The 26,512-nt window shown below is 48.6% G+C and overlaps 1 protein-coding gene across 12 annotated transcripts in view; it reads left to right on the top strand.

Annotated features, from left to right (window-relative positions):
* Positions 1–26,512, top strand: part of ptprt (protein tyrosine phosphatase receptor type T) — a 107,330-nt gene that overhangs the window by 47,493 nt on the left and 33,325 nt on the right. For 2 of the 12 annotated variants that reach the window (XM_086039684.1, XM_086039680.1), the window contains exons 13-18: positions 1,503–1,605; positions 3,908–4,184; positions 5,382–5,418; positions 7,314–7,370; positions 14,668–14,803; positions 23,524–23,553. In XM_086039684.1, coding sequence (XP_085895810.1) covers positions 1,503–1,605; positions 3,908–4,184; positions 5,382–5,418; positions 7,314–7,370; positions 14,668–14,803; positions 23,524–23,553 — 640 coding nt within the window. Of the gene's footprint in view, positions 1–1,502; positions 1,606–3,907; positions 4,185–5,381; positions 5,419–7,313; positions 7,371–14,667; positions 14,804–18,690; positions 18,724–23,523; positions 23,554–26,512 lie in introns of all 12 variants that reach the window. The other 10 variants (XM_086039682.1, XM_086039679.1, XM_086039691.1 and 7 more) reach the window with 7 other exon arrangements.

Below are 26,512 nucleotides of genomic sequence, written 5' to 3'. Positions count from 1 at the left end.
TTGCGGGGATGCTTCAAAGACAAAGTCGGTCGAATGGTTTTGTCTGATTTGCGATGCTATGTTGCCAAGAATTGCGTGTGGGTGGAGCATGTTGGCAAAGTTTGATGACTCGCCATGAAATATGACTCAACTAATTGCGCAATGGACTGCCAACGTCTGAGCATTAGCAACAAACAAAGAAAAGCCGTTGATCAAGATCGACTTTGACTGTGACTTCTTTTGTAGTCCAAAGTCAGGGCTGACCTGGTGTTGTGATTTTGTGGCGCTCAGTGCTTTTGTTCCTTTCTTTTTTCTCTGCCTTTCTCAATCCCATTCCATTTTTATCTTGACTTTTACCATGTGATTGTCAGCCGCCTCACAAATGTCAGCGCAATAAAAGCCACGCGGTAAACTTTGCGGGCCAGATAAGCCGAGGAAAAAAAGGGCCAGCGTGGCTCTCAAAGCTCAACACAATGGCAAGGTCTGCTTCGCCTCGCACGAAGTGGCCGCGGCAGTGCCGCCGCGCGCGTGATCGAGGTTGCAAAATTGGAGCAAATTTCCGCATTGGAAACTTTCCGTGGGACACGTGAAGCCTTCTGGCGCAATCACACCTGAGCTGGCACAAGCCGAGAGCGGCGGCGGAACGTCCCCGGCCGGACATGCGCCGATGTCACCGAGTGGCCCGAGCGTTGTGACGCCCGCCGCGACCGCGTGGCCAAAAAGATGAGCAAAATACTTGCTGCCCTCTCTTCAAGTCATTTTCATACAAAAGGCCACAGGGGGGGAAGACCTTTTAACGACGGCCGTGTCCTCGTGCCTCCTTCCGGCACACACCCGCTCGCAAAGCTGTCATGATTCTTGGTGATCTGTGAAAATTGGAAAGATTTTATTCTTGTATGCATTTGTAACATGACATATGAAAACCATTCTGGAATGAAAGGACACCTTTGCCATCAAGCCAAGAGTCCGCTAGATGTCTAAACCAGGTGACCAATTGTCGTCACGTCGACCTGGACTTGTCTTTTCTGAATGGATGAATTTATTTGGAGCATGCATGCTTTTGCGGAGAAAGGCCCTGTGACGGAACCGAGCGACGGCTCGCCTCCGCTGTGGCCGCGGGCAATTAGCGAGACCTTTGCCGCGGCCCGCAGCGGACCTCCGCTCGTCCATCTTCCTCTGCGACATGTTGCCGAGAGACGGCAAGTAACGAAAGAAGAGTGGCTCCTTTTTTTCTACCGACGGCGACGGCTCACTTGAAATGTCACGCCGTCAGCCATCTTGTTGATCTCCCTGCAGAGCGTGAAGATAATGAGCTTTCAATTCAATGTCCTGTCCAGAACCAGATTGGGGCCGGGGTGTTAACGACTTAAAGGCCACAGCAAACCTTGATGTTTTTGGGGCACGTTCACACTCGGGCGCCCTTCCAAAGCGCGCAGTCGCTCACCCGTCGGTGTCACATCCGATTATTGGCGTTTGGCTTCGCGCAAGTCTGACTTGTGCGTTCTTGTGCTCTTTTCCCTCAGCTCCCACGATGCCCGAGTACGAGTCGGAGGCGCCGCTCAACGAGACCGAGTCCACCATCACCGTCCTCCTTAAGCCTGCCAGGTCACGGGGAGCGCCCATCAGGTCGTTTACCAGACACATTTTGGTTGTTCAAAGGTTGGGATTAGTTTTGTTTGGGCGTGCCATTCGTTGGGGTACGTTGACATTTTGGCAGGAAAAGGATCAGTGTCTTGCAAATCCTATCTTCGTGTTTCTTTGCTAAAATACCCAAATTGCCAATTGTCTTCACACTTCACACAAAATCTTGAGATATTGCAAGGTTGGGGTTCCTTGGATAGGGCTGGGCTCAGGCTGCAAGATCGGGGTTAGTGGCGTTTGGATTTCGGGTTAAATTGTCGGTCGGACGAGTCAAATCGAAATGATGCAAAAGGGTTTGGTGAGGGATTAAGTTTGGTGGTTAGAGGTTTGACTGGATTAGCAGGGTTAGGATGAGCTTAGTCGGACAAGCGTTGGGTTAGAAGCCTTCAAGTTGGTGGGGTTCTTGTCGGGATCCGTGACATTGCGGTGAAGTTAGTGGGGTTATATTCTCTAGCGCACAAGTTCACATTGACTCCAATAAGCGGGAAGTGCGAGTGATTATCCCGATGAGGCGTCACCAGGGAGCGTCATTCACTTTGAAAGGCCGCAGCGCAGGTTCATTTGCAACCCATCTTGTAGTTGTTATTGCTTGTTTGTGTAAATCCCCCCTGCAAAGCCTCACCATTTACCCAAAATACAATTTCAAGTCTTTGTGCCGCGGAGGAGGCCTGCTCTCTCTAATTAGTCAGACGAATCCTATCAAAGACAGAAGGCGAGCGAGCGGGCGGGCGGGCGGGCGAGCGGGCGGGCGCGGCGCCGCTCATTTGATTTGATTTGATTTTCCCAGCTTTTATTTAGTCGGGGAGACAAACGTGCTCCCCGGCGGAGGTCGCGGAGGGGCTTGGAAACGGATCTTTCATCAACAAAAGCGCGAAGGGGAAGACGGCCCATCCGGCTCATCTTGTGGTCATCAGCAATGTGCGTCTGAAATGAAAGCGGGCCGGACGGGATCGGGCCGCCATTGGTCTCGGCGAACGCGCGTTTGCCTAATTGCGTGTAATTGCTTGTAATTGCGCGATGGCTTGGCGAGGGAGCTAATTGCGGAGGGACGCCGCTCAAGAGCCCTCAGCCAATCGGGAAACAGCAAAGCGGAGGGCCTGGCGGGCGCAACAAACAACAATAGCAGACATTTCCATGACAACACGCGTACGTCGAAAGATACGATTGACTCCAATGGCGTTCATTTCCGTGCGATGTGATACAATTGACTCAGTTTGAAATCTCTCGTGATCTTGTGAACCGCTCCAAGTACGCTGGAATGCCGTTCATTTCGATTTTGAGACCAGACGATTCACTCCAATTTGGATTGGTTTATCGTTGGCTTGCCTTATGATTTGATTTGAAAACATTTGCTCACATGATGATTTGATACCATCTATTTTCCAATTGCAGCATGATATCAAGAGTGAGTCACTCCAATTGTCGCGGAACAATGTGAAAATGGAGATTGACTAAGATTCCGGCGGAATATGACTCGGTGCAATTACAAGTCCAAAAAAGAAAATCCTTCCGTTGACTATACGATTCGGTTCGCTCCCGTCATGATGCAATGAGCCACTTTGATTGCACATTTTTAAGATTTGATTCTTTCTAATCGTGATGTGACAAACTTCACTCCAATTCCATCGCGATACGGCACGGTTTATCATGCTTATGATTGTTTTTGGTTTTGAAATAAAACAAGAACTGCGATGCGATTCGCTCCGATTAAGATGTCACATTACTCCTCGGAAGAAGTAACCACAATGAAATAGAATTCATTTTTAGACCAACTTAAAAAAGTGCCATTTGTTACGGCTACATTACCTCAACTCAACTTGATTTACAGGGTTAGGGTGTCCATTTGAAAACTCAAGTCGGAGACTGTTGGCTTTCGATAAGACGCCAGGGGGCCCGAGTTAACAAGGTGGGACATGCAAGGGCCACTGGGACCAAACACCTTCACTTCTCTTATCTTTTGGCTGAAATTCAAAGAGTTCAGTGCCACGCAGGCCTTGATTTCCTCCAGGCAGGACAAAAGTGGCCTTAAGGCGAAAGCATACTTTTTGCTCAGCGGACCGCAGAGCAGTGGAAGGAAATTCCTTGCTTCCTTAAGATGGAACCCAGGGCCGGTGGAAACAGCAGGGGCCTCCACATTGAGCCCTGTGGAACACCACATGACAGAGGGGCAGAGCGCGTTTCAGAGCAACCAAGGCCAGCACAAAAATGTCTGTCTGACAGCCCTTTTTTGGGGGGGAGAGAAATTGTTTGCAAAGTGAACTAATCACCTTCCGTGTGATGTCATTAGTTCCTACCAGCTGGTGGTGAAGGAGGAGCGCAAGTCCAAGTCGCGTCGAGCCGCCTCCGAGAACCCCGAGTGCTTTGCCGCGCCCTTCAGCTTCCGCAACGCCTCCGCCGCCAACTCGCCGTACTACATGGCGGCCGAGCTTCCGCCTTCCAATCTAGCGGCGGCCCAGCCCTTCACGGTGGGCGACAACAAGAGCTACGGAGGCTTCTCCAACCCGCCGTTGTCCCCCGCCAAAAGCTACAGCATCTACTTCCAGGCCCTCAGCAGAGCCAACGGGGTAAGTCCTGACTGAAATGGACGAGCGGCCAATTTGTTAGGGACGCACTACTCGCAGGCCAACATGAAGCCGGACACCGTGGACACTTCAAACCGGAACGTCAGACTCGCGGCATCTTTTTCAGCGTGGCTTCCAGAGACTTTTGTGTGCGCGTGGGTCTACTTATGATCGGCGTGTGTCCCAAATTTCATGTTGCTAAGTTTCGGGGGCCGGCTGCATTTTCAACACATACCAGCGGGTGCAAACCAAGGAAAGTCGGCAGCTCAAACTCACAAGGAAGTTCCTTTGGAATAAAAGCAGACAGCTGAATCACTGCTCCGTGTTAAATATAAAACAGCCCTCACGGGAATTAGTGAAAGTAAAAGCAGGTGCCCCAAGTATGGCGCTGCTGTCCATCACCCTCGGGTGCTCCTCTGTCGCCAATCCGCATTGTTAATGTCGTTTCTTTTCTTTTTCTTTTCTTTCTTTTTCTTTTTTTTTTCGGGCATCAAGAAGTGAGCAGCTGTTGCGAATAGAAGACGATTGTTTCGTCCACGTTCTCCTTTTCAACACCTCCGCTATGTAAATGTGTCGCCGGCTTCAATCTTTGGCCACTTCTGCGGCTTTTTTTCTCGTCAAAGAAACAAAAGTATTTCTTTTTTTTTTGCGACGGCAAAAGTTAGCCAGCAGGTGAGTGAAACCTCTGCAAGGAAGGAGATGACAATGACACTGGAGAAAAAAAAAAAAAAAAAAAAAAAGATGTAAAAATAACACCCGCTGGTTTTTGACCTCCCCCCAAAAAATGACATTTTTGAGGTTTGGGGCTGACTGGGGCAGTACTTCACAAAAGCAAATTGTAGTGGCGACGTCATCCGTGCGTCGGATTGAGATTTGCACGAGTGATTGTCGTGGAAAAGACAAAATGTTTCAACCTCATTCGGTACTGGGCGGCTCTTTGGAAAGCCCCCCAAGAGGACGACGCCGGTCCCGAGGCGACAAGAGTCGGCCAGAAGCGCCGGTGGAGTCGTGCAGTAAACGCGTGTGCGAATAATGTGGCAAGGTGCGAGCGTTCCGCTCAGCGTCAGGCGCGGCAGAGCCGTCGCGGGCGCCGCGTCAACATTCCAAGCTGACGTCGTGCCAATCTCGTGAAAGCAAGCCGATTGCGACGTGTGACTGAAATGTGACTTGAATGCTGCGCCTGCTCTCTTCTGCTTGCAGGAAACCAAAATCAACTGCGTGCGACTGGCTAACAAAGGTACGAGCGTCCTTCCACGCCGCGCTCTTGTCCTGCTCTTTGTTTAGCAAAAAGGCTGCGGTGCGGATGCGAGTCACGCGAGCCCGGCCGCTACGCTCGTGTCCAAAAGTATTGGGACGCTAACAATCAGCAAATGGGGGGCCTCTCGCCGCCTTTCAAACTTGGCTTGGGGCTTTCTGGGCTACACTTTCAAGTTATGGCCTCAAGTTCGGGGTTTGAAAGTAGGGCCTCAAGCCGGGATTAGGCTTTTGAATGCAAATGTATTAGTTGAAATCCATTGGGATAAATGAAGGCAAAAAGCAAGTGTTGTCACTGTCCAAATACTTTTGGCCACAAGTGTCCCCCGTGCTGCTCAGGTGGGTGCTAAATCTAATGCACGCATGTGCACCTGCACACGCATGCGCGCACACCTAGCAACCCCCCCAGCATCAATCCACAATCACATGTTATCCTGCATGAACTCGCCGTTATTTGACCCTCGACGCACCACCCGCTCCGTTGTCGTTTGTGTGTGTGTGTGTGTGCGCTTCGTGACACTTTGTGGCTGGCTGCGCAAAGCATCACATTTTGCAACTCTTGGAATGGAAAGAACCACAAGCTTGCAGGTAGATGATGACGAAGATGGTGACGATGATGACGATGATGGGTGACGACCACGTAGACGATGACAACGCTGAAAATGACAAAGACAAGGATGACGATGACGACGGTCTTAGACACATGGATGACGACGGCGAGCGAGCGGCTTCCTGATTGGCGCCGGCAGCGTCGGCGGACGTTTCGGACCACCCTCGATGAATATGAACGACATCCCCTAATCGTAACCACCAGGAGGGCAAGAGGGGAAAAAACAAAACCCAGCAAGTGGCGGAAACGAGCAACCTTGAGAAGGGGGAAATCCCCTTTTCCGGGAGGGGCAATGGATTGCCGAGTGGGCTAACGTCCGACTTCCCGGAGCCTTTTTTTGCGGGTGGACTCATGATGGACACGTCAAGCCAATTTCACGATGTGGATTCCAACTGGAAGCAGACGATGGGTTCTCCAAACAATTTGAGGAGGTGGTAGCGTGAGGCAACAAACTTTGCTGGCCACGCACCTACTTTTTGGATTTGTTCCGATTTTTCGGGTGGGTCTTCTCCTCTTGCCTAGCAAATTCCATGACCGAGTCAAACTGGCCTGAATTTTCCAAACCAATTTCAGGAGGTGAGCATCCCAAAAATGGACACCTAAAATGTCTGCTTCCAACCCAAACGGCCGACCTCCTGAATCTATTGGGGCAGACTTTTTGGTGGCTCTACTCACGATAGACTTATCTGCCAAATGTCATGGTCAAAGTAGCTTCGGGGGCTGACTGTGTTGATTTTTGCACCTTGCCTATTTGACTTTTTGCCTGCCTTTGGTGTGAAGGTTGCGTTTTGCCTGTGAAAAACACACGGATGTCCAATTTGGTCATTTTTGCAAATGTTCACATGAATGGCATGTGTGCAACGCGGACTCCCCATTCACCCAAAAATGTAAGAAAGTGAAAAAAAGGGGTGTTTGCCACAGGACAGGACAGCGCCGATTTGCTTTGACGTTCAATTTCAGCAACCAGCCACAAAGTTTGTCTCTTTTTTTTTTTGCTCCATCTTTTTCCCCTTCATTTGTTTTCTTGCAAGGCTCCATCCATCAAGCTCCAAACGCGGCGGCACCCGGCACACCTCCTGGCCTTCCTTCTCTTCCGTCTTTGTTGATCTTAATGTTGTCAAATGCGCCTTTTTGCTTAGATGATTTTTCTTCTTCTTTCTTCTTCTTTCCTTTCTTTTTGTGCGTGTTTGTTTTTTCTTTTTTTTCCTTCTTTCTTCCCCCTCTCATGCTGGCCGGCGGTGGGACGTGCGGCCCGCGGTGCTCCTTAGTGGTGATAGGTAGGGGACAAATAACCACGCCGTACATTCTAGTCATCCCAAGCGAAGGTGATTATTGCTTTACAGGCCGAGTATTTGCTTCCCGTGTCATCACACAATCACCGTCGTCAACACGCCGTTCACCCCCCGCACCCCAAAAAAACAACCCCTCCCTCATGTTTGACAGAGCCACCCGCCACCACCGCCGCAAACCAGAAGCAGCCCTCCCCCCGTCATCAGTGATCGTGATTTGATGTGCCGTTTTTTTCCTTGCCGTGGCCGCCGTGCTGCATTTTGTCGGTGGCGAAGCGTTTGAGCCTTTCTTTCATCTGCCGCTGCTGCCTTCAGGTGCCCGTGCGCACTGACGAGTCAGGAAATTCAACTGGGATTCGCCACTTGCCACGGCTCCGGTTTGAAGATCACCTGGCTCTTGTAACATTAAAACACCTGCATTTATTGTTGGGGCCATTGCAATGTAAATGAGCAACGTACTCGTGGTAGGCACACCAGTCACATGACACGTGTGACTCGCCACTCGTGTTCTGTCCCACTACAAGTTACGCATTTGGCCAACTCGTACACAACAAAGCCATACGGGTAACAATGCAAGGCCTGCAACTGGTTGGCATGTGTCACGTTCTAGTAGCCTCGTCATCAACATTGGGATGCTAGTAGGACATCTACATGTTACCGGTGCGGAAAGAAAATGGCACTCGTTCTCCCAGTGACGCTCTTAACATGTTACATATGGACGGCCAGCGCCTCGCTCGGAAACGGAGTAACACGCAGATGTCAACTCGTGTGCGGATTGTCCTCGGTTGTCCAACAAGGATGCCAGCGTTGACCTTCTCGTGTGCACAGTAACATGCGCGCTTGGCAAACGCACAAGTGGGAAAGACATGACTCACAAGGCACAAAAAAATCTCCCGACGCCTTGAATTGAATTACCAGCGTGAACAAATTGCATACCGGTACCTTGACCTGAAAGGGGAAGTCAACCCAAAGACATCTTTGTTCCAGAATATGTTCTATGCAGACCAACTAGTCTGCAGAAATGCACCCGTTTTTGGCTAGCTCCGGGGGCGGCCATTTTGTCACTTCCGTCGACTGAAGATGACGTTCGAAGTTGCTCGGGGCTCAGGTAGCGACCGATCGCGGCTCAGCTTCAGAAAACAGGTGAGCCGTGATCGGTCGTTACTTCGATGTCATCTTCGATGTCATCTTCGGTCAACGGAAGTGACAAAATGGCCGCCCCCTCGATTGGCTAAAAGTCAACTCGTGGGCCTGCGTAGAACATATTCTGGGGAAAAAAATGTTTGGGTCGGCTTCCATCTTAAGCTGGATCTCAAGGATTTCAAGTGAAATGCTCAAACGCTTTTCCGCCCTTGTCGGCTTTCGGTGCGGCTGGCTGTACCTTTTCAACCCATGTTTGTCTTGCATGCGTGTACACGCACACTCGTACGACTCTCTAATCACGCTGTCATGTGATGCGATTCACTCAGATTCACTCCCATCACAAATGGATCCAATTTACTTCGATTGCGACACGTTCACTCGGATTCTGATACGATAAAGTGCAAAGCGATTCACTGCACTTATCGGAAAAAGCGAATGGATGTGATACGATTTACTCCGATTGGGATATGGAAGAATGCAGTTGACTTTGCACGCTTTTATGATTCGTTCCAGCGACGGCGCGATTCACTCCCATTACGATCCGACGCGATTGACGTCAATTACGATCGGATTCGATTCGCTCCCGCGATGTGATACAATTCCGATTTCCACGTGATACAATTCACCCCACTCCTCTTCCGATGAAATGTCGTTTGCTTTGTCCCGATTCGAATGATATATGATTCACTGAAATGACAATGCAAATACTATTTACGTCAATTCCGACAGGACTCGATTCGCTCCTTCGGCGATAGGATACAAGTCCGTTTTCCGCTCGTGATGAAAAACCGCACGCTTCAATCGGATTCCATCGTGATACGATTTACTCCAGGCCCGTTGGGAAAACGTCCAATTTGCTGTGATTTCAAGTTGGCATGATTCGCTCCACTGACAGTGTGATACAATATGATTCAGCGGCAATTCCGGCCGAATTCGATTGGCTCGCATAACCATACGACACAATTCCAATTTCCGTGCGATATGATTCACGCCGACTATGATGAAATGCCGTAGGATTCGTTCGGATGTCGAGGACAAATTACGATCACTGTAATTACGATGCAATACGATATGATTTGTGTCCATGTGGTACGATTCACTCCAATTCCGCTGTGACACAAGTTGAGTCCCTCAACTCGTGTAATCGCTTTCACTGCGGTTACGATGTGTTACTGTTTTACTTGATCAGATTCCACTGTGATGTGATTCACTCCACTGACAAACTGATACGATTCACTGTCATTGCGCTTCACTCCGATTCCGCCGCGAGCTGATATGCGTCCATTATTCTGTGATTCAATTGGATATCGTATTGGATTGCAGTTCCGATGAGACGCGATTCAATTACAATGTGAGAAGATTCGCAACAATGAAATGGATTCGCTGCCATTGCAGTACGACACCGTCGTACCAGTGACCCCAAACGAACCAGTTTTGTGGCAATTTAACATTTGTCTCTTGTTAGTCCAGAAATCAATAGGCTAGGCTGCGGTAATGACGCTAGCGCTCCTCACTTGTAATTGGAAATGACTAGTTGTAGATTCTTCATGGAAAAAAAGTGCGCAGGAGTGCGTGTGAGATGTCACTTTCAATGCGCATTCCCATTAGAGGCCAGGTCGCCCGTAATTGTTGCGGTCGCAGGCGCCGAGGCAATAAGGTGCCGCCGCTTAGCTGAGGCGGCCGGCGTGACGGAAATGCAAGACGAGTCAAAGAGGCGAGACGCAAACCCCACCCGGACGTGAAGACCAAAGGCAGGACAAAGTGAAAATGACCGTTGCCATGCAATTGACCAAAATGAAGGTACAATGTGATTGGCTCGGTTTAGCTTGCGATCTGATGGCTACCGTACCGTATGATCATCAAGATCAACAGACCATACGCTTCACTCTAATCAAGTGTAAACAAGACTCGACTCTCGCGCCAGTAGGATTCACTCGTGACAATATGATTTACTCCAATTACCTTGTCAAGCGATGCTCTCCGTTCACTTGCGGTAACTTATTGTTCACGCCACTTTATTAACGGGATGATACGATTTGATTCACTCCAATACATACAATGCAAGGTGATTCACTCCGATTAGCCTGCGATTTTGAGTCATTTGAATTACGTTGGAATGCAATACCAATATGGAGGAACATCAGTTCATCAATTCATCAATAACTAATCAATGATCCAATCAAACAACAAGTTCATTATTGAGTTATTTAGAACTTCAAATTGTCCAAAACCTTTTGTAGTCCTCCATGGAAGCAGGCTGCTGATATTTGTTTTTCATCCAAATAAAACAGCTGCTTTTAAACAATCATGAGCAATTTTCCACCACGTCATGAGCCAAATCAGTAACTGCATCATAATCAATGTCTTTCATTGAAAAAAACGTTTTCTTATCCAATCCATTGATTCATCGAAAAGATAATCGACAGATCATCAAAGTAATGACCCGCTTTGATCTCAACATGGTCTTATTCACGCCAGACATCGTGACTGACTCAAATTATGACGATTCACTCCTAATACAATACGATACACTTCACTACCATTATGACACAATCCGATTTGTTCCAATGTTGTAATACGATGCGCTACGTCGACAATATGATACACGACGATTCACTCCACTTTCGATGCAAAAGAATTCAGAACTGGCTTCGCTCCAATCACCGAGTCAGAAGTGTCACGCTAATTAGCATGTGATGTTTTCGTTTTGGGAACGGATTTTGCGAGTCACCTGATCCCGCTCACCCAGCGGACTCACAAAGACGGATGAGAGACTCGGCAACAAATATTTTGTGCTTACAAATGTGCACGCGCACGATACATGCCGGAATCTTTGAAGTACACGCACACACACACGCGCGCAGGGAGCATGCTTCCGATCCGTAATCCTGTTAAACATACTCAGTCATGCTGACGCTAATCCATACAGGAGGCAACGCACACGCACGCAGGCACAAAATACACACACGGCAGCATTTAACTTGAATAACACACACGCACACACACTCAGACTCGAGTTGCGTTGAAACGGCAGCAATGTCTGTCTGTACATTCAACAAGGTTTGAGTAAATACTCAATAATGGATGACTGCTTGGCGGGATATTGCAAACATGTTGAGCGTAGCCAACAAACAAACGCACGCGCGCACACGCGCACCGGCGTAAAATAAAGATGCACCTAATATCTCATTCGGGGCCAGTGCGAGAAGAATCAATCTCGTGTGTTTGGATGAGATTAAGTTTTTAATATCTGCGCTCTACGGCGTAATTCCCCTCGGATCGAGCGAGCGAGCGAGCGAGCGGGCGAGCGGGATAAACAAAGAGAGAGGGCAAATCAAAATACATGTCCAGAAATGCTTCCAAATGCACGTACGCAGGAACAACACCTACGCGCCCGCCGGAAGAGGATCAAGACAATAGTGGTTGCTTCAAGGGGATTAAGTCCCGCATTAATAATGCTCATATGCTGTGCATCAATCGCCAGATTAGAGACAAATAGAAACGGTTATTTTAAAAACAGGTTGTTTTGTTTTGCCTTTCCATCGTGGATAGCATACAGCACAGCATGTGCAAGCAGAAACGAGAATGTGTTCTCAATTGCCTGACCTGGATAAAGAGAGCTGGGGGAAAAAAAATACAGTCGGTAAGAATTGCGAACGTGCTAACAGTTGCAAAAGTCACAAAGGTTGGTTGATTTGATATCTTGCCCTGTTTTGTTTGTTTTTGGTCAAATGCTAACATGCTAACAACTGGGTGGCAAATAGCAAGAATAGCAAGAATAGCGAGATAGCAACCCGAGTACCGACATGCTGAATGAGAGCGCTCAGGATTGGACGCGTCGCCCCGCGGCCGCTGGACCGGGTCCACAACGGCATGTTGTTTACTTGTATCCGAGGCAAAAAATCGGAAAAATAGCCAAAGAAATCCTCCTGGCCGCTAGTTGGCCGTTTGACACGGGAGAAGATGCTCTCTGCACAATTAGGACATTTTGATAAACTGGAGCAAAAACATTTTGAAGTCTGAAAAAACACACTTGGCTGAAGCTTCCTTTCAAATCAAACAGGCGATGCCCTAGTTTGCGTAGATCAAAGCCAAATGAGCCACCTCGGCGATTGGAAAATGCCACCGGCGCCATCATTTTGGGGCATTTGAAGTCAGTCCTAAGATTGATTTCAAAAGGACAATTTCACTTAAAGCCAATGAAAACATTTATTTCATCTTGCCTTTTCTCGGATTTATCCACGTTTAGCTTAATTAATCCTGAGGCCGAGTATCAGACATCGACGCGTTTGAGGCAAATTTTCCAAGAAGACAAACGTGGATTTGAATGTCGCAACAGCTTCTTCCAAACGAGCAGGGCATTTGAAAAAAATCCAATCCACAAATTTCAATTGAAATTCATTTTCCAAAGTCACTGAGAGCCTCGGCGGAAGGACGCAAAAAGCGGCTCGCTGACACCCTGGCTCGGACGGCGGAGTCGGTGTGACTTGAGGCTGAGATGACTTTGATGACAAAAACTGCTCTTGAACACGCCCGCAGCGCCTCCCTGAGGGCAAACGAGGCGCCAGCTCTCCTCGCGAATGTCGCGAGGCAGCGTCGGGTGGAAATGGTTCCAATGCTCACGTTTGGCCAGACAGTCAAGTGCTAAGCAAATGGGGGTCGCCCGCTTGGCGTGGCCGACGCCCTGCGGGCAGGAGGATGAGGCCGCGCCACATGACGGAAGCGCGGGGCCGCCGCCGTGGCCATTTGATGAAGCTCTCGCCACCATTAGGAGGGCAGGGAGCACACGGAGGAGCCGGAAATCGCCGCAGGCTCTCGCTGAATGACAAACGCGCGGCTCGACGGGCCGTCACGGGACCTGGTCACGTGTTGTCGTTAGCGCCGCGCAAAGGCACAAAAAAAAACACCAAAAAAACCACAAAAACAAAAAAAACGCGAGCGACGGAAAAAGGCCACATTGGAGCAAAAGCGACGTCGGATGAAACAAAGCAGAAGAGCACAACTAGACGTCACCGCAGCAAAAATGTCACCCGTCAAAACGCAGGCACAGCAGCGGAAAGGAGCCGCAGCAGCATCCGCACACAACAACGTAAGACAACAGCAAACTCGAGAGCCAGAAAAAGACCTGTCAAAGTTCAAGCGTTAACGATGGAGATGCATTTCAATTTTAGAACGCCTTCCAAAAAACGTTCGATGAACTCGCTGCGGCAGCCGAGCTGACCTCTGCTCACTTTGCAGCCAAACTTGGGGGGGGGAGTCACTTTGACCGAGTTTGACCTTCAAAAGTTGCTCGACGGCTCTTTGGGGAAATCGAAAATCATTTGCGCGGATACCGGGTTAGTCGCATCGTTCAACGGTCGTATTTCACGGCAAAAGAATCGTATTCGATGATCGGAGACAGCTATTAAAACAGTCTTTGAATTGAAATATACTTTGCGTTTTTTTCCCACGTTAATTACAAGATTTGACTCAAGTAAAAATCGGCTCCCAAGTTTTCGGAAAAATTGGAGTCGGCAAATGCGATGGAAATTTTGCCAAATGTTCATAGGCGCCATAAAATACAATAGGGGGAAAAGGTGTATGAGACAAAAATGAGATACAACAGCAAAAGTCGACATGGAAAATCCGCAACAGCAAAAATGGTAAACATCTGCCAGCAGGAAAGCGAGCGGCCAGCCAAAACGTCTCGATTGGCCAAGGTGACGTACTCGCCCGTTATTCCCTTTTTCCATCTGCGGCGTTTTCTGGTCGCTTTGATTGCGTTTGCGGCGTTCCCGAGCGGAGGCCGGAAAGGCCGCGCGGCCGACTCGCCAATGTCACCAAAAGCTTGAAGGCATTCCATCGATTTGGACAGCGAGTCCAAAAGGCTAAAAGCTTTTCCATTCGTAGTTTGCGTTTGGTTTTCCGCGCCGCTCGTTCCGCTGGCAAAGTGGAGCCCATTCAAAGTGGCCGTCGGTCCCAGGCAGGCCGCCGGCAAACATGAAAGGCGCCCCCCGTCCCCCCCGCTTCACGTTGCCCTTGACTTCATCCCAATGCCATGCACAACATCTTCACCTTGGGATTGTTGCCCCAACCGCCCGCCCGCATGCCTTTGGTGTGGTTTTTGTGGGGGTGGGTGTGGAGCGCCTGACTTTTGATGAGCTCCCCGTGACTTGGCGCGCGCGCGCCCGTGTGTATGTTTCCCGCGTAGGCGCCTCCACGCAGGACTCGGACGCCATGGAGCCGGAAAAGCCCGTGGACGGCACGGTCAAGTTGGCGGGCGTGATCACGGGCATCCTCATGTTCATCGTCATCCTCCTAGGACTGGTCCTCACCTTCAAGCGCAGGTTGGTTGTGGCTTTTTTTTATCGATATAGATATCGATATCGATATACTGAGCAAAAGTGAAATACAGGCAAATGTAACTGCTCTTCGATATGAAAAAGAACAAAAAACAAAACGCCTGCGCTGCACCTAGCAAAAGGGCAAACGATGAGCTTTTGCACACAATTTTGTTTCGATGCTTGTTTTGTTTTGCTTGATTGAATCAATTTCAAAAGTAGACAAAAAGGTGAAATGGAAGCGCTTCAAACTTGAATTTTTGCATACATTAAAATAGGTGCAAAGTGTTTAGGTTTTGAGCACTTTTTTTTTTCCTCGCCGGCTTAAATGAACACATTTACAAAATAGACATGCCGAAGCCAAAGTAAAGAAAAGTGACATAAAAGTACGCTCAACGCTAATTTACGAGTCGATGAAAAACACATGGCCAAATATTTTTGAGTTTTGTCCGTCGCCACTGCTTACCTCTCCTTGCTTTCTTTTTCTTCCTCATCTTCTTTACTCTGCCGCAAATGCAATCGACGTCTTTTCTCGCTAAAACGTTGTAAATAACTCGTCTCTTTCATACTTACTTGATATATCGTATTACATTTGGAACATTTCTTCAGACTTTGTGACGTCAGATGAAACCCGGCGAGCTCTTCAATCGGATCGAAAATGGCCGGCCTTCCTGCACGTATTCATGTATGGACGAGTGTTCCAAAGAATTTTACGAGCTCTTACCTCGAAAGGGTCATATTTTCAAGTTTGCCTGAATGTTTCAAATGTTTCATTTGGTGCACGTTGCCAGGCAGAAAACCACGACGACAACCAACAAGTCTTCGATCGCACGCCGTAAAACATGATAAAAAAAAAAAAACGGTTCACCTGGTAAAACAGCGAGAATCCCCCCCAAAAAATAACCCCGACGCAAAAGGGACTTTTTGTAGTTGCGGGTGACGTCATCGTTGGGCTCACTACGCTGACTCCAAAAACTCCGCTTAGAACCGGAAAAAGTATCGATTTGAAGCTAAGTCGGGATCAAGGCTAACGAATTATTGATGGATGGAAGCACTTGTGCATACTTTGTGTCTGGAGGCAGAAAACAACAAGTTCAAATCCAGCGCGAGCGACCGAGGCGGCGCGAGCTCGTTAGCCTGTTTTTTGTTTCGCCGTTTTTTCAAGCGACTAAAAAAAAGTCAATGAAAATCCGTGAAAAAGTTGTGCTGGAAAGACGTACGTCCCCTTGCCGCATGACAACAAAATAGCGGTGGGCGTCTTTCCAAAAGAACTCTCCACCTCAAATAGATCCCTTCAAACGTTGGGGCCGCTATTACGGACAAACAAGCGGTAGTTTGTGCTCGCTGATTGCTTGGACGTCTTGTTTTTTCTCTGCCGCCCGCCTCCTTTCAGACCTTGACGCTGCAGCGCTCAAAGCCTCCCACGTTATTCGGCCAACGTGCCATTTTGTTTTCATCGGCATGAGAAAAAGCGCAACGCGCAGCCCGAGTGGCCCCTCGCCGCGGAACGTTGCCGACTCGTGATTGTGGAGCATCTGACAAATATGCTAATGCAATCAGCGATCGGCGGCGGCGGCGGAGCGCTTGTTTGTTGTGATTGCGCCGCAGCTCCGTGTGTACATTTGGTGTCAAAAGCCTTAAGGAGCGCAAGCGCTTTGCGTCGATTTGGGAAAGCCTTGGCGGCCGCAGGATTGGCTGGGGCCGATTCCGAGGCGCTCGGCCCGCTGGTCGCGCTTCTGGGAGCTCGTCGCGATTTGCCGCCGCGCTCCAAATGAGCAGCTTGTGTGCACTTTTGTTCGGATCGACCCGATTCCAAAAGCCGAGCGATCCCGCGGTCGCTTTGTCTTTGACGCAAGCCTGCGAATGGCCAAGCTCGCCGTCAAAGCAAAATGGCAGACTTTGTTTTTGGTGGCTCTACTCGTGAGAGATTCGCCCCCCCAAACGTCACGTTGTTATGGGCAAGCGGCTTGACTTGATTTGATTTAACCCCGTTGAGGCACTTTGGCCTCAAATGGCCTACTTGGTGCGTCTTTGCAGGCATGTGGCTTGTTGAGAGCAGCTTTTGAAACACGCCTACCACATTTCCTCTCGCTCAATTATGAACCGGGCTTTGGCGACTGCACTTTTCGGGGGCTGGATCTGGTTGGGCGCAATGGAGCAATTAGGCATAAAGTGTCTGCTACTTTCTGTTTCTGGCCTGTTGAGACTTTTGGTGGCTTTACTCATGTCGGCCAAATTTCATGTTGCTGAATTTTCAAAAGCCATTCCACGGGGCTCGAATCCCTAGAACGTCTGCTTCAAAGCAAAATGTGGGACTCCTCCCGCCTTTTTTCGCGGTTCTGCTCACCAAGTGGTCAAAAGTCAAACCAACTCGAAGTGTTGCTCATATTCCTACAAGAACAACTAAGAAAGTATTTATGTCTTGAGTGCGTTATTGCGACGTCCCGCCCGCCGACAGCTGAGCCACTTATTGGCTTCATCCATCACACTTGATCCTGATGTCTCCAAAAGTGCTTTTGGCCTCTGTCAGACAATGTCTCGCAAGCCTCTCAGGGCCCATCAATTATTTCCGGGTTTAAAAAGAAAAAAAGGCCCCAAAAAGAAAAGCTCTTGAAACGAGCGCGGGCAACTGTCTGATGAATCTTTCAGGGAGGCGTTTATCTTGGCCGAGAAGGCGGCCGACGCGGCTAATAAAGACGTGAAGTGAAGCCTTAATGGCAATGTGATGTTCCCGCAAGCAGGTGGGCCCTCGGGGGGCTCCGGGAAGCGGCGCCCCGGGGCCCCGAGACCACCGTCTATAAATAATAAACGCAAGCTCCAAAACCTGATTGATATGACATGTGCTCTCTGATGGAAAACGCTTGTTATTTAAACCTTTCCAAGCCCGAGGAGCTTTTCTTGTCGCGGGCTGCTCTCCCAAAATCTTCAAGGCAAGATTGCACGGAGCGCGGGAAAAGGAGCGCGGGAAAAGGAGCGCGGAAAAAGGAGTGTGGAAAAAGGAGCGCGGAAAAAGGAGCGCAGAGAAATGCGCGCAATGCGCGACGCTCGACGCTTGCTGTCAAAAAAAGACATTGGAAACCGTTTGAGTAGTACTGTTTATTGTGCAGCTGACATAAATCAAAAGGCAATTCAACATTGTATATTAAGTAGGGGTCTCCACAAAAGATGATTGGATACGGTTTTGGATACGTTGGGTGCGAAACGATTCAAGGACGGTTCGATTTCAAAGCGGCACCATTCGGTTCGGTTGGACTCGGTTGATTGCGATTCAATCGTATGGCGCAATTCGATAGCGTGTGACGCAGTTACTTTTTTGTTGTTATTTTACACACATTTGAATGAATTTGACTGTACTGTAAATGTGCCAGTTCCTCCTAAGATTCATATCTCTCGATTCGATACATTTCAAAGTGGAGCGATTCGATCCGGTTGCATTGGATGCGCTCGCACCTTTTAAATCACAAAAGCGCTTTTCCGGTTCTAACCGTTTTTGTTGCACCCCTAATATTAAGCATCAAACATATTCCAACAGCCTACACGTCGTGGCAAATACGACAGACGGCGATGGCAACGTACATATGTATATACGAGCCATAGGTAGATAGATATATCTGTATACGTATATTCTTTTTAAATCAGCGCTAGTTGTATAGAGGTGCGAATGTGAGCAAAAAGTCATCGAGGGCGGCGGGCAACGTTTGTCTTTTTCTGTATTTGCAGACAGCCAACGTTTTGGTGCAAATAATGAAAGCGAGGCGCGGGCCGACTGTGATGAGCTCTCTGACTGTGCTCTCTCGCCCTTTTATGTCTCTCTCCATCCTGCTTCCTGGTTTTGGCTCCGCCCCTTCCCGTCCTGCCCCGCGCCTGCCTTCTTGCCCTTCTTGCTCCGATAGAGAGATTCACACGTGGAGAACTCTGAGCGTGGGGTATCGTATGTTTGCTTCTCCGCATCCGCTCTCCTCCTCCACCTCCTTTCCTGGCTTCTCTTTCTCTTCCTTTTTTCCCCTCAGAAAACACACCTGTGATCCATTCACAATTCACTCGTTCTGCCCCAATTCCATCTCAAGCCTACTAAGAGCCTGCCTTCACTTTAGGATTTTTTTTTTTTTTTTTGGTATTTGCATACATTCCCACTTCCCACAAAATTGCTGTCATTTTGCCACCCTAGACCAGATTTCGTTTTCAGGGTCAGTTACCATTGGGTATGATTGACGATATTTGGACAAGGACACAGCGATTGCGGGATAATCAATGATTGACAGGCACACTCAAGTAAAAACGTCTCCAAAAGGCTTTGGTCAGAAAATGATTCTTCTTGTCATTATTTGATGTTGTGCAAACATGTGTTTTGAGGGCTTCCCCTGACTTAAACACTCCCAGAACAAAGGCTCGGGAATCTGTCATTTTGCCCAAAAGCGGAGGCACACCGAGCCGAAACAACCGTGGAATGTTTTTGGACAATTCAGCCCCCGAAGCTCGTTGGAAATCCGCTGGACTTAGAGCCACAAAAAGTCTCGAGAAGCCACGCACCAAAATGCGCCGCAAGTGGTGGGCCTTTTAGTTCAAAGAGAACATTCCGCCTTCCGTTTCACCATCTCCATAAAGTCAATATTGCTGGCCTTTGTTTTGCCCATGGTGCAAAATAATCACAAGTACATGTTTGATGCACTTTTTAAAGGGGATCGACACATTTCTTGTGGGCCAATTTTCTTGGTTCACAGCCGCACAATGGACACGATACCAATATGGACCATTTTCTGCTTGTTTGGCGTGGCGACCGACCTCCCGGCCCCACCCCCGGCATGCCCCCTCCCCGGACAGTTTGAGACATTGTTCAATGGCTGATTTTGCGCCGACCTTTGACCTGGTCTAGCGCGCTTGATTGGCTTGTGGCTAAGTGGCTGAAAAGTGTCCGTTTGACTCCCGCCTGGGAAATGGGCCGCCAGTCGTTAGCCAACATGGACCCCCGGTCGTTAGCGTGCCGCCGTTGTCGGGAGAACGTTTCTCCTTTCTAATGGCCGAGCGGCACGAGGCAACGTCTTTACAAAACCAAGCTGAGAGGTCTGAGGGAAAAAAAAAAACAAAAACGAGTTCGGTCATGTCTGACCTTTTTTTTTTCCCCACCACACCCCCTCGCTCCCCAAGCACTCTTTCTGCTCTATTTATGTCCTTTGATTTTTTTCAACAAAAATGCAACATCTCAGTCTCTGGCTTTTATTTTGCCCAGATTAGAAAAAGATCCAATAGCAAATAACAAATGCAAGTTTACCTTTTTAAAACGATGGCTCGTCACATTGCTATATGCTAATCCCGCCAAATGAAATGTTCCCACGTACTGTTCGCTGCTGTTGTCATGAAAAAAAATCAAACTGAACGCTGCTGCTTTTAAAGTGTGAACCACCTTGCAGATTTTGCTCGTAAAAGTCTGATTTACATGCCGTCTGGGGATTTTATGGTGTACTTTTCCACCCTGTGATCCTGCTAGGTGGGAATGACGCACTTCATGGCGCTCATTCAGGACATTTCAATATGTTGTTTTTTTTTCGTTTTTTTTGCCCAAGCGTGCCGATTTGACCGCTCGCCAGGACAAAATCTCCCAAATGAATCAAGAAGTTCTCCAGGTACTCATTTCGTGTTTCGCCAAATTCCCAATTTCCCCAGAATTCCAAAGTTGTCCTTTTCAAGATTTCTCACAAATTGAGCCTCTTTCCAGAGTTCTCAACCCGTTCAAACGAATCAACTCAACACTGTTGACTTTATTCAGGACATCCCGGCCATTTGGGATATTCCAACAATTCACATTTCCGCCAGAATTCTAAAGTTTCTCTTTCAAAATTCCCCAAAGGAAGGGGGACGTTTCACACTTGAGCTGCTTTTCACAATCCTCTACCATTTTAAACCAACAAAGAAAATGAATTCTGGACATCCAGGCTACTCTTTGCGGTGTTCCAAATGTCTTCAATGTTTCAAATTGTCCATTGCAAAATTCCTCAAATTGATGGAAACCTTTTACAATTTTTCGATGTGTCCAGATTCCTCAACAGATCCAAAGCATCCATTGAGGACATCTTGGCAACTTTTTCTCACATTTGAAAAGCTTCCAATTTTTTTCCCCCCTTTGAAAATGTGCCCTCTTTGGAATTATTTTCCCACATTTTCGGCATTTGGCATTTCCCACTGACCACCACTGGCAATTGAAAGCAGACCATCGACAAATGAAGTGAATCATTGCCCATGGCGCAGCGACTTGAAATTCTTCCAAATGTTCAGCTCAATCGGGATGCGTTGGAAATGCGTTTCACATTTTTTGGCGGTCTTGCAACGATGTCCCGTTTTCACAGAATTCCACATTTTCCATGCATACATTCACGGAGAGCTTTTACTTTTGAAGGTTTGAGCGCTCAATTCATTTCCAGCCCTCAGCATTGCCCTTTCTCTTGTCTCGCTACTGACAAATGCGTTCTCTCGTTCCTTTAATGAGGATCTCGTAAAACGGCTTTAGGATGCGATGTGCGTGGTGGATGAGCTCAGCGAGCGCTGCCTGCCTGCCTGCCTGCCCGCCTGCCCGCCTGCTGCCTGCGACTTCAAATTTGCCTCTTTGTCTTCCGTTCTCACACGCACACAAGCCGGCCGAGTGTTTTTTCGGCGGCGTATGAATATTTATGGCCACTTTGAACATGTGCGGCTTTTACGGCGGCGCCGGAGGCGCTCTGCACTTTATTAACATCACGAGGAGGTCGTCGGCAGAGCGGCCCGTTAAAAAGCTTCCCGCCGAACGTCGGCGAGGAGGAGCTGGCCCAATGGTGTGGCGCCAGCCCATTGCGCCGACAAGCGTGGCCGCTCCATCTCGCCAGAGCGCAAAAGGCACCGTGCAACCGAAGCCGTTATGCTCTCCTCGACGACTTTTGGCCGTCTCAAAGCTTTGGGCGGGTGTCGACGTATCGACGTCAGGGTCCGAGTCCCGGCAAGGTTCAAGATGTCAAACGTAAAGCAAATGCATTCCAGCCATTGTCTCCAAACTTGCTGGACATGAAGGCAGTGCACAGACACGCTTTTTTGGTGGCGTTTGATTGTGAACTGTGGAATCTCCACATCATGTCAATACCAGCTTGCGTGATGATGTCATCACCCCAAATCTCACCCCAAACCTCGACCGCTTATTCAACTCGCGCAATTCAGGACGATATCGCATGAGGGGACAAACAACCACATCAAAGCGCGGGGTGAGCACCTTGCCCAACGGTCGTGATTTGCTCAGTACCGCCTTCCATGGCGACGCACTCACCAACGGCGTTTTGGGCTCCTCATCCACTTCGACGGCTTTTGACGCATGCCCCTCGGCCTCGAATGAAAAGGCTTGACAAACACATTCCAAAACTCATCGTGTTTTTGTTTTTTTTCAAGCCAGCCTCATCCGATGACGCCATCACAAAAAGAAAAAACGGGATTGGTTTGCGTGCAAATTTCGTCCAATTAGATTCAGCAATCATTTCATCCGAGTCGTACCTCAAATGAAAGGTCTTCACGAGCGCTTCGCCGAACTCTGGCGCTTATGAAGCAAAGTCAACACGCTAAACGACAGCGAGTCGTAGCTCAACCTACAGCGCCTGACAAGTGCTTTCCGCAACTATTTAGTCAATGCAAACTTTCTGTTGGCGTAATGGCCAAACCCCCCAAAAAAACAGGTTGCTCTGTTTTTGCTTGGATGTCAAAGTCGCACATCCCTTGATGCAAGGCGCACCTCAAATTACAAGTCACAATAAGGCCTTTTTTTTTCTATGCGGCCTTCTATGTTGACGCCATGACCAAAAATGTGCTTTCTTTGCTCAACCAGTAACCAAAGGAAAAAAAAAAATCAATTCTGTTGTGAACAGAGTGGTTGAATGAGTGACACGGTGGGTGGGCGGGGGGATGCGCGTGCGCTCGCGCCGCTCTCGGTCGGGTATGCGGGTATCGATCCTGGAACCCGACATGTCATCACGCCACGCGTTCGATTCTCCTTTCATCTTCTTTCTTTGTTCCTCTGTCTACTCTTTTCTTCTTCTTTGCTCTCGGCGGGTGGTGGAAAACAACATCGACGTCTTTTTTCTTTTTTTATGGCCGCCGATCTTCTTGACGGGGGGAAAAAACCTTTAGCGGAGAAAAAGAACAACACACAAAACAGAAAGACGGAATATGAACCGAATGGCTTTTTTAGACACATTTCCAATGAAAAGTGTTTTGATTCCAACACTTTTTTCATTGCTCTGAAAACTGAGAGTCCACCCGCGTTTGCATACAAGACGTTAAAAAATATCACATTAAAACAAACATAAAACATTGGCAATGGTACAATAGTACAATTCCAAAACCGTTTTCGCAAACGAGCACCAATGAAGTGCATTCAAATGAGTAGCGGTAGTTGATAACGATACGCCGTTACCGTACTTGCAAATGATATGACTATATGTTGCTACACATTGATTCAAATCTTTTGAAAAATCTATATATGAAGCAAAACATGATGACAATGACAGCACTTGCTAAATCAAATAGAACATAATCAAAATATGACTTCCACTAGAACTAGCAATAGCACTAGCGCTCCGGATAACAATGGCAATATTGCTCATGATGGAATCCAAAGCGGAAGCGGAAGGTGCACTAATCCATTGACTGGTTGTGTTTGTCCTTCTTCTGGGTCGTGGCTTCTTCTTTGCTCATCGCGGGCCTTCACCACGCTTCAGAAGACATGCGTATTCCTACTCGTATTACCTGTAAGTAAACGCATCGTTACCCGACATGCTCATTCCTCCTCTGCTGACCTGACAAACACCCAAGCAGGCGCGGGCACGAGTACGTGTGCCAGTACTTTTGCAACAAAAAATGCCCACGTCCACGTCCATGTCCATGTATGTCTCGATATCGACTCTACATCTCGAGGATTGTTGGAAGCCCTCGTCGAATGCAAGAAAAGCCCGGAGCGGCCACAGAAATAACATGAATGGACGAAAAGATCAAAGTCCGACATTTTCAAGTGTGTGTGGTTCAACAGAATTAGTTGCAAAGACAAAGCCAATGAAAGAGGCCCCCCAACCCTCAACTTCAGACTTTGTTGCGCAATCACCGTATTCCGTTCTGACCGATTTGGACTTGGGCCCCGCTCTTCATGGTCGCCGCACGTTCGACGGCCGGCCTGGCCGCTTTGTCCCGGCGGCACGTTTCGGCCGCAATTCCGCCGGGGTCGAGATCTGGGCTCCAACTTGACAAAGGTCCAATCTCAGTCACTCCGGTGTGTTTCGGCTCATTGGCGCGCGCGTTGCAAGACGACGCAGGCCAAGCTTTGTGCCACCGGGCACATGGCACGGTAGTCTTGGGACTCGAACCGATTGTCCGATTCTGCGGCAGATGTTGCCCCAGAACGGAACCGATCGCACGCCCGAACAGGCGCTTCTTTTCTTGCTCGGCTTGAGTTTGGCATCTGTGAACTCGGAGCCGATGCGCCTCGTCTCGTCTGTCCTCAAGACATTCCCCCATGAGAAGCCTTGCGGCTCGTCAAACATGCAATTTGGAAATGGTTTGCCATTTCGTTCTTCCGTGACGTGCGCTTTGGCCGGTGTGATCCGACACTGGGGTTGGAGTTCACCTTTGATTTGTGTGGAGCTTGCTTTTGTTCCCATCTGTATTACCGGTCTGTTCAATGCGTCATCGATTTCCTTCCTGTGGCCACGCCCAAAGTGGTTGGATCTTGGGACAAGTGTGTGCAACTGTAGACGAAGGAGCGCGGAGCTGCTTTTGCCGCTTTTACCTTTCACGTGCTTCTCTCTCATGGTCTTTCCCAGAGAGCTGTCATTGACATCCTCTGTGCCATGTTTGGTGTGCTCCGCACCATGTCACCAAACAGCACGGCAACTACTTGAAAGAGGCCGACTGACTGGTTACAAGTTTGAAGACACCTCACCTCGCGCCTTGTCCCTGTGGCCAAACGATTTCCAATCTTTTCCAGGGGCACCATCATCTTGGTGCAGGCCCGCTTCATGTCTTTGTTTTTTTACGATGATTCTGTTGAACCGCAAGTCAAATCCAGTCTAATTTCCATTGGTTGATTTTCATGAAAGTAGCTTTTTCTTCAGTCAGGTTCAAGTCATTTCTGTTCCCACTCTGCTGTTCTGTTTCCTGAACAGAGGGGTAGCAACAATGTTGTCCACGGATGTGTCCAACCTGTCCCCTTGCATGCGCATTTTTATTCCAACGTAGCCCTCAATCTTCTCAAAATGTTTGTCTTGACATGAAATGATCTGACATTTGTACTTTGTCCCCATGAAAATGCTACATTTACTCCCAAATCCTGGCCGACAAATACTCTCTTTGGCATTCAAGTGCAGTCGTTTGCTTTGATCATCAGTCAAAATGATATCTACTACTTGAGAAAAGAGAGATGTTTGTGCTCAAAAATGCTCCTCGTGACAAAATACGAATTACATTTGGCTCAGAAAAAGGGAGGCAACAATTGGACTCTCTGAGTATGTCCAAATACTTTCAACCGACCCAGTCAATTGAAATCTTTTTTGAGTCTTTTTTTTTGGGGGGGGGGGGGGGGGGTCGGGGGCGTTGTTTTTCTTGTGAATCAACATTTGCCCCCCGCTGGCACGCTTGCTGATGTGCTCCCGTTTCCCCCGAGCTGCGTCTGCCTGCCACCCTGTGACGGCAACATGAAAGTTTGTTTGGCTTTGGCCTCCAGCCGCCCCTCCAGCTGCCTCCAAAATCGGGGGCTTGGCTTCGGGATATTTTGAGGCGGCTCCCGCCTTGATCCGCCACGTTTGGAGGTCCCCACTGTCAGCGCCCGCCGCTCTCCGAGACAACCAAACAAAACAAGGCGGCGGCCAACCTGCGGCACCCTCGGCGGGACGACTCCATAATCCCATCCCACGTGCATATTCCTAAAAGCAGCCGCATCTAATCGAGATTACAATCAACGAGCGAGAGATGTCAAAGGGACGAGATTAAGGAGGATTCAATCCACCGCCTCTTCTCAGATTTTCAGATCTTTGTTTCCGAAGCGAGAACCGCATTGATTTTGACCGACAAGATATTCCAGCCGTTACTGTGAGTCTTCGTTACCTCATTGTCTCATTTTTTGGAGCCGCGGAATGTTTTCCAAAATTCAGCCCACAAAGCCAGTTCGACTTAGCAACATCAAATATGGTCGACGTGTCGTTGACCCGCAAAAAAGTCCCAAGCGGCCATGGCAAAGACACACAGTAAATCCTCCATTTTTTGTTAGAAGCGCTCATTCCAAGTTCGTGTTGCTTGAAGGGCTTTATTTCGACAAAAGTAGTACTTTAGCAACATCTTGGCACCAAGAAACTATGTTGAAGGGAGCTAGGGAGCTTCATCGAGACAAAAGCAGTGCTCGACTGCCATCTGGTAGCATCAACAGGCAGTTGAGTTGGAAACCGTTCTGGGGCAGCCAAATGCTGCAGCTGTGGATTTTTTTATTTCCATAATAGGGGTTGTTTGCAATCCATTTTTGATCCACCCGCTACGATTGTCATCTTTCCACAGATCTAATCTGATTTTGGATTGTGAAATGTGTCAAATGTTATACGTTCATATCTATTTTTAATGAACTCTCGGGGGCGACTTGAGCCTTTTCGAGAGAAACGTTCAAAATGAGTTGAAAGGTGCTCTCGGCTCTCGGCCTTGCGCTTTCGCAACACAAGACGGCTTCATCAA

This window comes from Filicampus tigris, chromosome 9 (assembly GCF_054856515.1).
Source record: "Filicampus tigris isolate MCC_2025a chromosome 9, RoL_Ftig_1.0, whole genome shotgun sequence".
NCBI lineage: Eukaryota > Metazoa > Chordata > Actinopteri > Syngnathiformes > Syngnathidae > Filicampus > Filicampus tigris.
The sequence above is the reverse complement of the archived record's forward strand: the minus strand, read 5'-3'. Positions and strand labels throughout refer to the sequence as shown.